At 59.2% G+C, this 15,017-nt stretch overlaps 2 protein-coding genes across 5 annotated transcripts; one reads left to right on the top strand and one right to left on the bottom strand.

Annotated features, from left to right (window-relative positions):
• Positions 1-2,544: 2,544 nt before the first annotated feature.
• Positions 2,545-8,940, bottom strand: PKLR (pyruvate kinase L/R). Of its 4 annotated transcripts, none has more exons than XM_075122743.1 (11): positions 8,768-8,940; positions 7,415-7,594; positions 6,762-6,853; positions 6,173-6,304; positions 5,729-5,915; positions 5,193-5,463; positions 4,361-4,511; positions 3,944-4,096; positions 3,577-3,743; positions 3,060-3,241; positions 2,545-2,793 (listed from the first exon to the last, which is right to left on the bottom strand). In XM_075122743.1, exons 2-11 carry the CDS (start codon positions 7,566-7,568, stop codon positions 2,687-2,689), a joined length of 1,596 nt encoding a protein of 531 aa, XP_074978844.1. In that variant the 5' UTR covers positions 7,569-7,594; positions 8,768-8,940; the 3' UTR covers positions 2,545-2,686. The 4 variants fall into 4 exon arrangements, with proteins under 4 accessions (XP_074978844.1, XP_074978845.1, XP_048684409.1 ...); XM_075122744.1 differs by lacking the exon at positions 8,768-8,940 and adding an exon at positions 7,957-8,037; XM_048828452.2 differs by lacking the exon at positions 8,768-8,940 and adding an exon at positions 7,920-7,982.
• A 2,320-nt stretch (positions 8,941-11,260) lies between these two features.
• Positions 11,261-14,824, top strand: FDPS (farnesyl diphosphate synthase). Its single transcript, XM_048828894.2, has 9 exons — positions 11,261-11,444; positions 11,881-12,021; positions 12,169-12,249; positions 12,402-12,524; positions 12,885-12,973; positions 13,350-13,422; positions 13,661-13,738; positions 13,825-13,959; positions 14,337-14,824. The coding sequence occupies exons 1-9, from the start codon at positions 11,310-11,312 to the stop codon at positions 14,535-14,537; spliced, it is 1,056 nt and encodes a 351-aa protein (XP_048684851.2). The 5' UTR covers positions 11,261-11,309; the 3' UTR covers positions 14,538-14,824.
• Positions 14,825-15,017: the final 193 nt, after the last annotated feature.

Raw genomic sequence — 15,017 nt, 5'->3', positions numbered from 1 at the left:
GAATGCCAATGCTGCACGCTTTCCCCAGCCGTGCCCAGGGCTGCAAGCTTCCCTGCAGCAGTGCCTTGTCAGTCCCCAGTTAGGCTTCTAGCACAGTGCGCTGGCCCCCAGTCATGCCCAGCTGGGACTCCCAGTACTGCCCCTGAGGCACAGCAGTGTCTGTCTACCCCCTGGGGAGGGGGGGGGGGAATAGGGCTGGGCAGCAGGTGCCCCTGTGTCCGTCTGTCCCCAGGACATTTACTCACTGGAGGCGCTAGCAGCAGCCCCTCATTGTGCAGGAATTAGGCTCCATGACACAGGAGGAGTTCAGCCCCGATTAGCAGGTTTCTCGTTAATTTGATTATTTCAGATTATGCTGACTCTGAGCATCTTAGACTCTGGGTCTTGGGCTCCCTGCATCCCTGGGTCCCTGTTTGGGAATGCCAGGGGCAGCGCTGCAGCCTACCAGCTGTTTGTGTGGATGATGGTCAGTGGCACTGACAGCTGCCAGGGAGAGGGTCCCCTTGCTGGGGCTGGGAATCCCTCTGGAGCAAGGTGCATGTGAGGCCTGTGCCCCTTAGAGCCCTGGCTCTCACAGGCATGAAGCTCACCCATGCACCTTGCACCAGGGCTCTTCTGCTCCCTCATCCATGAGCCCAAGGAGAGAGGGAGTGCAGGGAGCACCTGCTGGGAGCCCCAGGGCTGGGCCATTGTATAGAAATTGGAACAGGTCCTACCTAGCCTGGCCCCTGGGGCTGGGACAGGGCTGCTCTCCTGGCTTTGCTGCTTCCAGAGGGGGCTTCCACCAGGAGATGACTATGAGTAACCACATCACAGTTAACCCTTTGGGCCCCATAAAAAGGTGGGAAATTACACTGGCCCCCCCTGCACAGATTGGCTTTGTGGGTGCAGGTCCTTAGGGCTCAGCAGAGCAGGGCTCTGTCTAGGCTGTTCTCTTGCATGCACTGAGGCCGGAGGAAGGGAAAAGAGCATTTGCTCAGAAATGTCATTTCTGCCCATATGGTCCGGATGCTGGGAGAGCTCAGATTTACTCACCAGTTCTCCAGTTCCATCTGCCTGGGTGACAGGGTCAGGCACCACAGAGCAGAGCTCAGGCTAATCACAGCCCCTGGACTGCCCAGTGGCTGTGAAGGGAGAGCAGCTCCAGGGGCAGGCCCTGTCTGCCCCAGTCCAGAGAGGAGAGTGGTACAGTCCAGCATGGCCCAAACCCCTGTAGCTCAGAAGAGCGAGCAACCCAGCTCCCCCTCCTGCAGCGCTCTCCCACAGAGCCTGGCCCTGGGGTGGGCTAGATGCAGCCTCAAGGAGGCTGGGTTTGCAGAAATTAGTAGGGACTCTGTCCCATCAGCTTGTCCCTTGGAAGCCAGGAGCCTTCCATGGCCATTAGCCTCCGGCACTGCTATGGCCACGGAGAAGTGGGATTGGTGGGATTTAACTTTAGGGGCCCAGTGCCTCTGGGAGCAGCAGCAGTTGGTGAAAGGGATTACAGGGAGCTGGGCAGAGATTGATTAAAATGAGTTTAGTTGCAGATCAAGGCAGATAACAGGGAGACTGCCAATCAGCACATGGGCACGAGCAGAAACGCATGGGGTGAGTGACCCGGGGGGTGGTGGTGGTGGTGGTGGTGGGTGGGTGCTACAGCACCAGCCCAGCTGCTCCCTGATCCCAGGGAGGGGAAAACTTCCAGCACCAGCCCCGCCCCCATCACAGAAGCTAGAGCTGTCCCTGGGGAACCTGCAGCAGAGGGACCTCCTGGGGAAAGAGCAGGTTTCTGGCTGCTCAGAAGCAGGGCCAGGGGAGTGTCTACCTCCTCTGGCCGTCCCCCAGCATTAGCCCCCTCCCCACACCCCAGCAGGATCCTGGCCACATGGGAAGCCCCCAGGGGCAGATGCCTGAACATGCTGCAGGGCCCTGGTAGCTCCAATGTTCCACAGCCTGACACAGCTGCTGGGACAGGCTTCTTCCAGCAGGTGTGGGAGGAAGGAGCTAGTTCTGATAACTTCCCCAGAATCAGAGCCGGGGTGACGTAGGCTTGAGGTCTCAGCCCAGGGCGACTCCCACCCTGGGGCAGGAGCTCCTCAGCTGGTGAAGCACAGGATGGGCATGCCCCTTCCCCTGCCCATGCTCATACTGCTGTGCTGACCCCTCCGAGGGTGTCATCCACCCACCGTGCCAGTGTGTGACTGAGTTCTAGTTGTCTCTGCCCCATGCTTCCGTCTCCAGCCCCAATGTCCCCAGTGCCAAACACCCTACCCACTCCCATGCCTTTGTGTTCATCATCCTCACCCCAGCTGCCCCCTTTCCACCCCATCCAGGGTCCCCCATGCTGCCAAGGGGTCCAGGAGCCACAACAGCTCCTGGTTGGGCCTCCCTGGGCAGTGGCAGAATCCTAGCTGGGAGGACATAGGTGAGGGGAGTTTGTGTTCTGGAGTCTAGGATCTTCCTCCCTCATTTCCCTCCGGGTCTGGGGCGGTCCCTGTGGTGATGCTGGTGACGTATCCACAGAGCCCCTGGGGGGCTGGTTCAATAATGCCAGGGAAGCAGTCCTGGGTGGGAAGGTTTACTGGCTGAAGCTTGGAAGCTGTGTGGTACAGACAGGGCCAAAGCATAGAGTGAAGAGGCAGGAGCAGGGAACTTCCAGTGTGGGAGATGGAAGCATCTGCCCCAGCCCCTCTCTCCCAGCAGCTCCTCACGATACCTTCACCACCCGCATGATGTTGGTGTAGCCGGCACCAGGTCTCCAGCCTGTCACGATAATGACGACATCATTGGAGCAGAGGAATCCATGCACCCTCCCTGGGGAGGAGAAGGAGCTGGTGAGTGAGGGGAGAGCAGGCTGGGGAAAGGTCAGGCAGGAGCAGCGGGGGCAAGGTGGCCCTGGGGGTCCCCATGGAGCAGCAGGGGGATGGGAAGCTGGCTGGGCCAGACAGATGGCGTGATGGGAATTGCTGGGGGCTGGGTGGAGTGGTTGGGACTGGGCACTGGGGGAAAGGCTGAGCTGGGCATGTGGTAGAGGGGAGCTGGCTGGGCTAGGCAGGTGTTGTGGGGAGGGTCACATTTACCCATCTCTATGCTGAACTGCACTCTGCGATCCACATCATCTGCCCACACCTTCTGCTGTACCCCCCGATAAAGCACAGGGAAGACGCCCCAATACAGGTGTGCCTGGCGTGCCACCTGCTCATTCCGTGTCAAGGCGATGATGAGGGCACGAGGCCGGTAGTGGGAGAGCAGCTGTGCAGACCTGTGAGAAAGGCGGGAGGTTAAAAGGAGTAAAACAGCCTCAATCCACATATTCGCTCCCTGGATTCAGCCTGGTATGCAGGATAGCCCTGTCTCCATTCAGGTCTGTGAGATCTGGAAGCGCCGTGAGCTCCCTGCAGAAAGGGTGCTAAACAGGCCAGGAGTTAGTGATACACATTGTTCCAAGGGGAAGGTTCTGACCCACTAGTCTCCTCCTCTGTGCTGCCCCCTCCCCTGGGCACCCTCAAAGGTTCAGCCTCCACACAGGAGCCTGGCTCCACGCTCTCTCCAAGAGCACAGCCCCCATCCCAGGAGAACCAGCCCTTCACCTCTTACCTGCCCGAAGCGGTCAGCACAATGATGGCCGCAGCGCAGCACTTGAAGGATGCCTCCACGGCCCCAATGGCTGTCACCTCGGTGGGGTCCTGGCTCAGAGGAGTGACCTTGCGCAACTCCTCAAACAGCTGCTGGTTATAGATGGCAGCCTCAGCCTCCCTGGCAATCTGCAGAGAGACCAAGCAGCTGGTGAATGATCTCACTACAGCCAACACACCCGACCCCCCCTTCAGTATGCCCTGCTGGGGGAGACTGGGCCAAGAGCTGGGAGCTCCCTCCAAAGCCACACTTCCATCCCTCTCCCCATAGCGCCTCCTGCTGGGAGAGGCCAAGCTGAAGTGCTCTTACATCTCTCTAAGGTACCCACCGCATGCTGCATGCGCACAGCTTCCACTGGGTAGGCCCCCTTGGCCGTCTCTCCTGACAACATGATGCAGTCAGCTCCATCCAGCACAGCATTGGCCACGTCGCTGCTCTCTGCCCGGGTGGGACGGGGCTTCTTGATCATGCTCTCCAGCATCTGTGGGGGAAAGGGAGGGAGACGTCAGGGACATGTTTCACATGATGATGAGGCCTAATCCTCATCACTAGCGCCAGACCAGCACTTCACCCAGCATTCCCAGTGTCCAGGGCTCCCACACAAATATAGGGGTTGGGGGTTTTGCCTAGTCCCCCAGACCTGGCGGGGCAGGATCTGGAGTCCCCAGCTGGGCATAGCAGAGTTGGGTCTGTCCACGTCGGCTCCGTCCACGTCGGCTCCTGCTGCTCAGGGGACTGGGCTAACCTGCGTAGCACAGATCACAGGCTTCCCGGCACGGTTGCAGCGGCCAATCATCATCTTCTGAGCCAGGAAGACTTTCTCTGCTGGGATTTCAATGCCCAGGTCCCCACGAGCCACCATGATCCCATCACTGGCTTCCAGGATCTCATCGAACCTGCAGCCAGGACAGAGCCAGGCTCAGCACTATGGGCAGGGCCCAGAAGATACCCGGCCCTGGTGTCCACCACCCCAGCCAGCTCACAGAAAGTACTGCACTGCTGCAGAGAGTGTTAACAGAAGCAGTGAGTCTAGCGGTTAGTGTGCAGGAAGGAGAGTCAGGAGCTCTGGGCAAGAGGAGGTCACAAGTAGGAGTTTCTTTTTCCCATGGCCGATTTTACAGGTGGACAGATAGGGCAGTGTTCCAGACTGCCCGATTCCTGGGACTGCACCCAGCTGGTGCAATTCACCTGTGTGTGTGTAGGGGGGGGGGCAGGTGGACACCAGGTACTGGGGATGTAGAGATACACAGACAAAGGGGCAGATCACTCAGTGCAGTGTGTAGCTGAGGGTGATCGGTGGGGCAGAGGGGCAGACGGACACAGGGCAGAGATGGACATGAGGGAGCAGGTGCTTGGTGGAGCGGAGGGACAGATGGATGCAGGGCAGAGATGGACATCTGGGACAGACAGACAAGATGGACACAGTGGGGGTGGGTGCTCATTGGGGCACAGGAACAGATGGATGCAGCAGGACTGGGAGATGGACATGGGGTGGCCAGGGTGCTCAGTGGGACATAGGAACAAATGGACGGGAGGGTGAGTACTCGGTGGGGCAGAAGGGTAGACGAGACAGTTACTTTCTGACACCCTCATGGTTCTCGATCTTGCTGATGATCTTGATAGCGCGGCCACGCTCGCCCAGCACGTCCCGGATGGCGGCCACATCCGCGGCTTTGCGGATGAAGGAGGCAAAGATCATGTCCACACCATGCTGCAGCCCGAAGTGCAGGTCACGGATGTCCCGCTCGGACACAGCTGGGAGGTCAACCTCCGCCCCTGGCAGGTTGACCCCCTTACGGCTGCATAGCATCCCCCCATTTTCCACCTCCGTTATGCAGCTGTCAGCACCTGGCCAGAGAGAGAGCGGCAGGGTCAGGCTGAGACACCCTGCCCAAGGGAGTAGCATGAGGCACAGAGGGGCCAACATGGAAGCTCCAGGGGGCAACAGGGGGCACAGAAGGGGCAGGGGTGAGGGAATCACATGGAAAGGGGACAGGTGACTTAGGCAGGGGGGGCAGCACAGACATGCGGGGGCAACAAGGAGCAGTACAGACACTCCAGGAGCGTGGGCTGGGAGCGAGTGCAGAGCCCCACAGAGTGTGAGGGGACGTACTGATTTCCTTGACCAGCAGGGAGATGAGCCCATCATCTACAAAGATCTTCCCACCGACCTTGACGACGTTGGGGAGGTTCTTGTAATCCACCCAGATGGTGGCCTGGTCGCAGCACTCCTTGAAGGCATCATCAGTGGTGACTGTCACCCGAGAGCCCTTCACTAGCTCCACCTCCATGTTCTCGCCCTGCAGCAGCACGGATGGGATTGGGGCTCCATCACAGCCAGGCCTTCCCTGATCCAGCTAGACCAGCTCTGCTCACCGCAGCCCTGTCCACGATGCACCAGCCCCTCACAGTCACCTTCCCAAGCCTTCTGACCCACCCCCACCCCCAGCACCCACTGCCCCCATGCCCAGCTGCCTGACCCCTCCAATGACACTTTCTGCAGCAGAGCTGGGCAGACCCCCGCACCCCGTTTTGCTGCTGATCTTGCCATACTCACCGCTTTCACCAGGCCCGTGCGGATTTCTGGCCCCTTGGTGTCCAGAGCGATGGCCACAGGGTGGTAGAAAAGGGGGTTGGAGGCAAAGCTCTCAGTTGCCTCCCGGATGTTTTCAATGGATCCAGCATGATACTGTTGGAGAAGAAGGGCTGGATCTGCAGGGCAGAATCCATCCAAAGGCCCTGTGCCTTGACCTCAAGGACCCTGCCCCACCCTGGGGGCTCTGCACCTTCACCACTATCCTTACCCATCCTGGGACCCTGCCCCACCCCTCCCCTTTCCCCAGGGTCTCTGTGTACTGCCTCTGGGACTCTAACCCCAGGGTGGGCCCCATCCTGGGTCTGCCTCCAAGTCTGCAGGAATAATTTCCCATCCCAGCTTCTTCCCCCAGGAACCCAGAATGAGCAATCTTCCTCGTTCCAGCCTCACCAGACAGGACTGTCAGCCAGTCACAGGGCAGGATTGCTCCCCAGCTGTCTCCAGTGTGCAGGATATTCCCTAACTGTGCACTACCAAGATCCCACCACCATCCTGAGAGACTGGTGGTTCCTGGTGTGATGTGATGCTCGGCGTGTGCCTCCTCCCGTACCTCATGTGAGCCATGTGAGAAGTTCAAGCGTGCGATGTTCATTCCAGCCTTAATCATCTCCCTCAGCATCTCCACAGAGCGGGAGGCAGGACCTTTAACAGCATGGGGCTCAGGTGAGTACTGCTGATGGGCAGGTGCCTCCCCCCAAATCCATTCCCCTCCCACCCTGCAGGTGCCTCCCAACCCACCTCATGGACTCCCCTCCCCAGCAGGTGTCTCACATCTTGTTCTTATGCCCCAGGAGCTCATCTGTGCCCCTCACTTAGAGTGACCAGATGCCCTGATTTTATAGGGACAGTCCCAATTTTTGGGTCTTTTTCTTATATAGGCTCCTATTACCCTCCACCCCGTCCCAATTTTTCACATTTCATGTCTGGTCACCCTGCTCTCACTCCCCGTAGATGGGTCCCTCAAACTCTTATCCAAACCCAGTGTCCCTTAGAGCAGTGGTTCTCAATGACTGGCCCACAGACTGGCGCTGGTCCCTGACATCTCCTAACACAGTTTTAGAAGGCAGCAAGCTGGTCCCTGGTATCGAAAAGGTTGAGAAACACTGCCTTAGAGGAGCCAGCACCCCCGCTGGTCATTAGCTGCAGCTGTGAGTCCTCCCAAGGTTTAGCTGCAGCAGTCCATGTGGGGGAGAGGGTGGGTACCTATGGTGCAGATGATGCTGGTGTTGCGGGTGGTGATGGGCTCAGAGTCTATGTCCAGCAAACAGAGATGCTCCAGGAAGGTGTCAGCCATGGCAGCAGTCAGCTGGTGCCTCTGGAAAAAGGCTGTGCTGAGCTCCTGGGTGAGCTGGGCCATGTTGTCCAGCAGCCTCAACTCGGCACCTGCTGACACAGGGACAACTCCTGTGTTAGGACCCTGCCAGTGGCGCTCTCCCAAGGGCCCTCAACCCAGGCACTGGGTCAGGCTACTTGCCTGGGTCTCTCCCACGCAGGTGAGGCAGGCAGGAAGTGGCACAGCCTTATCAAGGCGCCTGCCAAGTGTCCTGTGATCACTGCTGTGCCTCATGATCAGAGTGTTCACAGCATTGCTGCTCCCTGAGTGCTAGAACTCACACTACAGAGACCCACCGGCCTGGCCCTCTGGAGCCCCTGGATGATCGCTTCCCAGGACTCAGTGAAGGAGCTGCTGAGCAGGGCCCAGACTCACCTTCCATGGTGTGGATCCAGAATCCCCAGGGACTCACCTGCCCACCAGCTTCTGGCTCCAAGCCTTCAGTCACATGTGTCTCTGGGACGGACACTCCCAGCTCAGAGGTCGCATAAACTAGTTAAAGACTCACCAGACCCAGGCTGATCCTGCAGCTGACTGACAGCACAGGAGAGGCCATTACCCAGTCCCAGGAGATGGCGGCACCACCTGGGATGCCACCCAAGCTGCACACCCCTATAGAACAGGGGCTTGAGCTGCTGTCAGTCTGATAACAATATCCAGACCCTGGGGCCTGAGCTGTGGGTACCAGATACTCCCACCCAACCCCTCAAATCTGTCATTGGGCACCTGCACCATCCGCCCCACCTGCGGCCCCACAAGGACAGAAAGATGCAGAGCCGGAGTCTGTGTGGACAGAAAGACTGCGCCCATTCCAGTCTCAGTGGGAACTTGGGAGTCTGCCCCAGCTGGGATAATACGAAGGGCCCAGGGCCAGTCCTTAGCCATGGGGTGACAGGCAAGGCCTGGCATTTCTAGCTCAGACACTGTTATTACTAATGGTCCTGTGGAACTAGAACATCACAGATACTCCTTGGATCCAATAGACGTGCCCCCCACCCTAGAGAAGGAGGGGTAGGCCTGGGGTGACTAGGAATAGGCCAGGGGAAGCCAGTGGAGTTGTACTGTGGGAGAGTCAGGCCCCAGCTCCAAGGTCCATCCCCAGGAGGAGAGATGCAAGGGCGAGGGGCCTTGCCAGGATAGGGGCTGCAGTCTGTGCTTCCCCTGCCCCCTGGCAAGTCTGCACAGGAGGGATGACCTGCCTGCACCGCAACTGGGGCACCCACCTCGCTGAGGTTTTGCTGCTGCGTTTCCTTCCCAGCGGCTCTGTGGCGAGGCCCAAGTGAAAAATGAGGAAGTGGCAGATGTTTCCTTACTCTCTGCCAGCCCCTTTTGAGCCGCCCATTCTCAACCCCTCCCTGCTGCTCCCTGGCCCAGGCGCTGTCCCTCCAGCATCCAAAGCAGCTGGGGGCATCCTCTTCCTGAACAGGTTTCAGAGGAACAGCCGTGTTAGTCTGTATTCGCAAAAAGAAAAGGAGTACTTGTGGCACCTTAGAGACTAACCAATTTATTTGAGCATGAGCTTTCGTGAGCCACAGCTCACTTCATCAGATGTGTACCGTGGAAACTGCAGCAGACTTTATATACACACAGAGAATATGAAACAATACCTCCTCCCACCCCACTGTCCTGCTGGTAATAGCTTATCTAAAGTGATCAACAGGTGGGCCATTTCCAGCACAAATCCAGGTTTTCTCACCCTCCACCCCCCCACACAAATTCACTCTCCTGCTGGTTAAGTTAACAGTTAACCTGAACAGTTAACCCAAACCCAATTTATTGGCTCAGCCCAATGCTGGGGGCGGTCCCAGTTATAGCAACTCCCAGCCTCAATCCCTGCCCCATGAACCACACATCTCTTCCCCCCCCCCCCCCCCAATGCTGGTATATGTCCTGAGAGCCCAATTCCCTCTCTGGGTAGGTGTCAACTGATTCTCCCATCTGCCTGTTCCTGCTCCCAGGGGAGGGCCACAACACCCTTCCTTTGGTTTCCTGTCCAGGCAGGTGACTGCTGCTCCCTTTGGACAATCAGGCCTGGGGAGGAGAGGGGTTATGGGGGCTTCCAAAGAGTCTGGCACTGGGAGCCTCTTCAGCTCCTGGAGCAGCTCAGAATCCCTTACAGACACTTTAGCCCCCCCGCTGTGCCTACTGGAGGTGCAGCCCAGAATCTCAGTCCTAGTATAGACTGCCAACCCCTGCCATGCTCAAGGGTCAAATTCCTCACAGTCATCAGACCCAATCCCCCCCCCTCCGCTCCCTTCCCCTCCCCATCACACCCAACTCCCCTCCCCTCTGCCCCCTTCCCCTCCCCATCACACCCAACTCCCCTCCCCTCAGCCCCTTTCCATCACACCCAACTCCCCTCCCCTCCGCCCCTTCCCCTCCCCATCACACCCAACCCCCTCCCTTCAGCCCCTTCCCCTCCCTATCACACCTCCCCTCCCCTCTGCCCCCTTCCCCTCCCCATCACACCCAACCCCCTCCCCTCCGCCCCCTCCCCATCACACCCAACCCCCTCCCCTCCGCTGCCTTCCCTTCCCCATCACACCCAACTTCCCTCCTCTCTGCCCCCTTCCCCTCCCCATCACACACAACTCCCCTCCCCTCCACCCCCTCTCCATCACACCCCCCCTCCGCTCCCTTCCCCTCCCCATCACACCCAACCCCCTCCCCTCCGCTCCCTTCCCCTCCCCATCACACCCAACTTCCCTCCCCTCTGCCCCCTTCCCCTCCCCATCACACACAACTCCCCTCCCCTCCACCCCCTCTCCATCACATCCCCCCTCTGCCCCTTCCCCTCCCCATCACACCCAACCCCCTCCCCTCCGCCCCCTCCCCATCACACCCAACTTCCCTCCCCTCTGCCCCCTTCCCCTCCCCATCACACACAACTCCCCTCGCCTCCACCCCCTCCCCATCACACCCCCCCTCTGCCCCTTCCCCTCCCCATCACACACAACTCCCCTCGCCTCCACCCCCTCCCCATCACACCCCCCCTCTGCCCCTTCCCCTCCCCATCACACCCAACCCCCTCCCCTCCGCCCCCTCCCCATCACACCCAACTTCCCTCCCCTCTGCCCCCTTCCCCTCCCCATCACACACAACTCCCCTCGCCTCCACCCCCTCTCCATCACACCCCCCCTCTGCCCCTTCCCCTCCCCATCACACCCAACTTCCCTCCCCTCTGCCCCCTTCCCCTCCCCATCACACACAACTCCCCTCGCCTCCACCCCCTCCCCATCACACCCCCCCTCTGCCCCTTCCCCTCCCCATCACACACAACTCCCCTCGCCTCCACCCCCTCCCCATCACACACCCCCTCTGCCCCTTCCCCTCCCCATCACACCCAACTCCCCTCGCCTCCGCCCCCCCCATCACACCCTAATCTAAAGGGTTAACATTTGCAGGTTCCCGCCCATAACCCTCCTCTAGCCTCCTCCAATCACAAGGCCCACTAAGGGGTAGCCCCGCCCCTTCACCCTCTTACTGGCTCAGAGTTCCCGAGCCCATCCTCATACGATGGAGCTGGCCAATGAGCGCTGCCGCCTGCCATGGTCCGCCACGGGGCCTCGCTCCCTTCCCGAGGCATGCCGGGAGTTGTAGTTCGTGGACGGAGGAGCGGCGCCGGCTGCCGCGGGCGTCTGACAGCCGAGAACCACAAGCCCCAGCGTGCCGCGCGGCCCGGCGGGTCCCGCCCCGAGCGGCGGCAGGTGGGTGCCGGGCTGGGGCGGGGCGGCCCCGCTGGACCCGGCTCTTGCAGGCAGCGCGATGAGCGGGGCTGGGGCAGCGGCAGCGGCAGACAGGGCGGCCTTCGTGGGCTTCTTCCCGCAGGTGCTCCGGGACCTCACCGCGGAGGGGCTCCGGCACCCCGAGGTGGGCGACGCGGTCGCCCGGCTGAAGGAGGTGAGGCGGGGGCCGCGGGGCTCGAGGGCCGCGGGCCAGGGCGCGCCTGGGGGGCACATAGGCCCTGGGTGCTTCTGCCCGCGCGGACACTGCTGGCACTTCCAGCTGCCGTCTGTAGGCTCCAGAGTGAACGTCTGGCTGCGATGAAGAGCCCCTCCCCCAAGCTGTTGTGTCAGACCGCCTGCAGGTTCGCTGGGCCGGTTCCGTTCCGTTCGCCCTTGCTCTCCAGGGGGATCGGTCCCTAGCTGTTGATTGTATGGCAGTGCTGTGATACTAAGGCAGGGCCATCATCCCCCTGGGACCGGGCCAGACTCCTCCTCACAGGGCGCACAATGCAGGTGCGCTTTGTGCCTCTCTGAGACGTGGGCAGGGAGCTGTGGGATGGGGTCCTCCTGGGATGACTGCACAGCTTCCTTTCCCCTTATGTCCTCTCCAGATTCTGGAATACAACACCCCAGGTGGGAAGTATAACCGGGGCCTGACAGTGCTGGCTGCCTTCCGGGAGCTGGTGGGGCCAGAGCAGCAGGACCCAGAAAGCTTCCAATGTGCCTTGACCGTTGGCTGGTGCATCGAGCTGGTTAGTGTGTGCTCTGAATTGGGCTCTATCTGGAGCAGAAGATGCTCCTATTGGGGCAGCATTTCAGTGTCAAGGTGGGATTTGGGGATGCAGAAGCCCCGTAATGGGGCCTTGTGCAAGTTTATCTTATAACTCCTTTTATTTTAGCTCCAAGCTTTTTTACTGGTGGCTGATGACATTATGGACTTCTCACTCACCCGACGTGGCCAACCCTGCTGGTATAAGAAGGTAATAGAGGTTGTCAGGGGTCTGAGTGGGGGCACTGGGGAGGGTGGGCATGGGGGTGGGATGCCTGGGGTATTGGGGGAGAGGTTGAGGAGTCTCTAGAAAGTGTGGGGGGAGTGGGCCTGCTGATATAACATGTCCCTCTTCTGTTGCAGGAGGGAATTGGTTTGGATGCTGTGAATGATTCCTTCCTCCTCGAGTCCTGTATCTACCAGTTGCTGAAGAAATACTGCCGGCAGCAGCCCTACTACGTGCACCTGCTTGAGCTCTTCCTGCAGGTGGGGCTGGTCCCTGTGCTCCCAAGATTTCCCGTCTACTCCCATTCTTGGGTCACCCCCACCCCACCAAACTCAAAGGCACTTCAGACCTTGTTCAGGTCTCTCTGCTTTGTTCTTGGAAAGTCTCTGCCTTTCCTGTGCATTGCCCTGGGGCTGCATCCCTGCAGCATTGGAGGGGAGTGCCTGCGGGGCAGTGACAGTGAGATGGCAGCTCCTGCCCCCTCTCTTTAGTGATGGTGAGGGGGCGGGCATTCAGGCTCCCCATGTGCTGCCTGGGGTAGGTGGCTCCTGGGTCTCTTCTCAGAGAGTAATGTGAAAATTATCATGTAGGGTTGGGTCCATAAAATCTCTTGTCCCCAGACCACATACCAGACCGAGCTGGGACAGACACTGGACCTCATCACTGCTCCATCTGGCCACGTTGATCTTAGTCGTTTCACTGTGGAGAGGTGAGGTGCTGGGGCAGAAGAATCCTGCCCGGTGCGGGAGGAGTGGAGTCCTGTGTTCTGTAGGTTGAGAGGTGACCTTAACTCTCAAATAGTCCTGTCACTTCAGAGTTCTGTTGGGCATCTCTGTCTAGCTTTGGGGTGGTCAGAGAGGGGTGCTCATCTCTCTGCTAGGCCCATCGGGCTCTGGGGACAGCCCTGCAGGAGCAACTTATCACTCCAAACCAGCTGGAGAAGGGACACTTGATTCCCCTGTTGTTGAGCAGGACTTGTACCCGGCCCCTCCCACAGGAAGTGACCCCAGTGTCTGTGCAGACCAGATACAGGGACTTAAGTTGACCTGGGGCCAGCGTTACTGAGTGTGGATACTGTCTGACAGGTACAAGGCAATCGTTAAATACAAGACGGCCTTCTATTCCTTCTACCTGCCGGTTGCGGCTGCTATGTATATGGTGAGTGTAACTCCAGCTGCTGGTTACGTAGGTTCAAGCAGCAATGGAGAGGCCATGGGGCGTGAGCTGACCGGGGGAGTGGGGATGTGTGGGTGGGAGGCTGGGATGGAGGGGAGCTGATGTCTGAGGATCGGTGAAGTGGGGTAGGGAAGAAAAGTGGTGGGGAAAGATATAACAGGCTGGGAGATGCAGGTGCTGGAATATGCCAGCAAGTGTCTCAGCCCCTCCCATCTCTCAGGCCGGCATTGACAGCGAGGAGGAGCATGCCAACGCCAAAGCCATCTTGCTGGAGATGGGAGAGTTCTTCCAGATCCAGGTAGGAGACTCCTCCCTGCCCCAGGGTGCTCCTGGGCTCTGGGAAGCTCACAGTGAGGAGGCCTGTAACTGGCTCTCTGCCCATAGGATGACTTTCTTGACTGCTTTGGGGATCCAAACCTGACGGGTAAGATTGGCACTGACATCCAGGACAACAAGTGCAGCTGGCTGGTGGTGGAGTGCCTGCACCGCGTCTCGCCAGAGCAGAGGCAGCTCCTGGAGGTAACATCAGCAGCTGGTTAGAGGGTGGGGAGGCAGCTTGGCACAGGTGGAAAACAGTCCTGACCCTGAGGTACCAGCTGCCAGCTTGGCACCAGCTTTGTTCCCGTAGCATGAACCTGTTGGTGGAGAAGGAGTACAGTTCTGTACCCTAATGTGTATCTGAAAAAGCTTACTGGGCACGAGAAGTCCTGCCAATCAGACCCTGACAGCTGCTAGGCTCATAGTTGGGGGTCTAGTGATAAGAGTGCTGAGCCCTATGACAGGAGGATGCAGATCCCAAAACTGGGAGAGGTGATGGCTTCTGGTGCAGCTGGTTGTGGCAGCCAGCAGCTCCATTCCAGGCTGGGCCTTGTCTGACCCTGTTCCTTGGCTTCCAGGAAAACTATGGGCAAAAGGAGCCGGAGAAGGTGGCCACGGTGAAGGAGCTGTATGAAACTGTGGGCATGAGGACAGCCTACCACGAGTGTGAGGAGAGCAGCTACTGCCGCCTGGAGGAGCTGATTGAGAAACATGCCAACCACCTCCCCAAAGCAATTTTCCTTGGCCTGGCCCAGAAGATCTACAAGCGTCAGAAATGACAGGGTGGGCTGGCTCCTCAGGGCTGTGACAGGAAAGGCGTTGACAGGCCTCCTTCCACGAGGCCCAGCTTCTGGCATGGGAGCTGACTCTGCAAACTCATCTGCTTAGGGGAAGGTGACGCGTTCCCTGTGCGTGTTCCATTGGGGATGGCGACCCATATAGCATCTGATATGGTTCCTTGCTGTCTTATGTTGGAGTGAAGGACAGAAGCCCGCTGTCCATATAACAGATCAGCTGTGATAGCAGAGATGCAAAGCATTTGTATGAATAAACATAAGTTATTGTAGCGGCTGCCTGTGTGATTATGGGGACACACCCTGCCCTGAGAGCCTCTGCCTCTCTCACCAACTCACCTGCTGTGAGCAGTATTGCTGGCCATCTGGCCTGGGGTGGACATGGGATCTGGTCCCAAGGGGCTCAGCTGGCCCAGAGATGATGATGATGATGGGGGAGGGATAGCTCAGTGGTTTGAGCATTGG

The sequence above is a fragment of the Caretta caretta genome, chromosome 24 (genome assembly GCF_965140235.1).
Source record: "Caretta caretta isolate rCarCar2 chromosome 24, rCarCar1.hap1, whole genome shotgun sequence".
NCBI lineage: Eukaryota > Metazoa > Chordata > Testudines > Cheloniidae > Caretta > Caretta caretta.
This window is presented reverse-complemented; position numbering and strand designations above follow the sequence as displayed.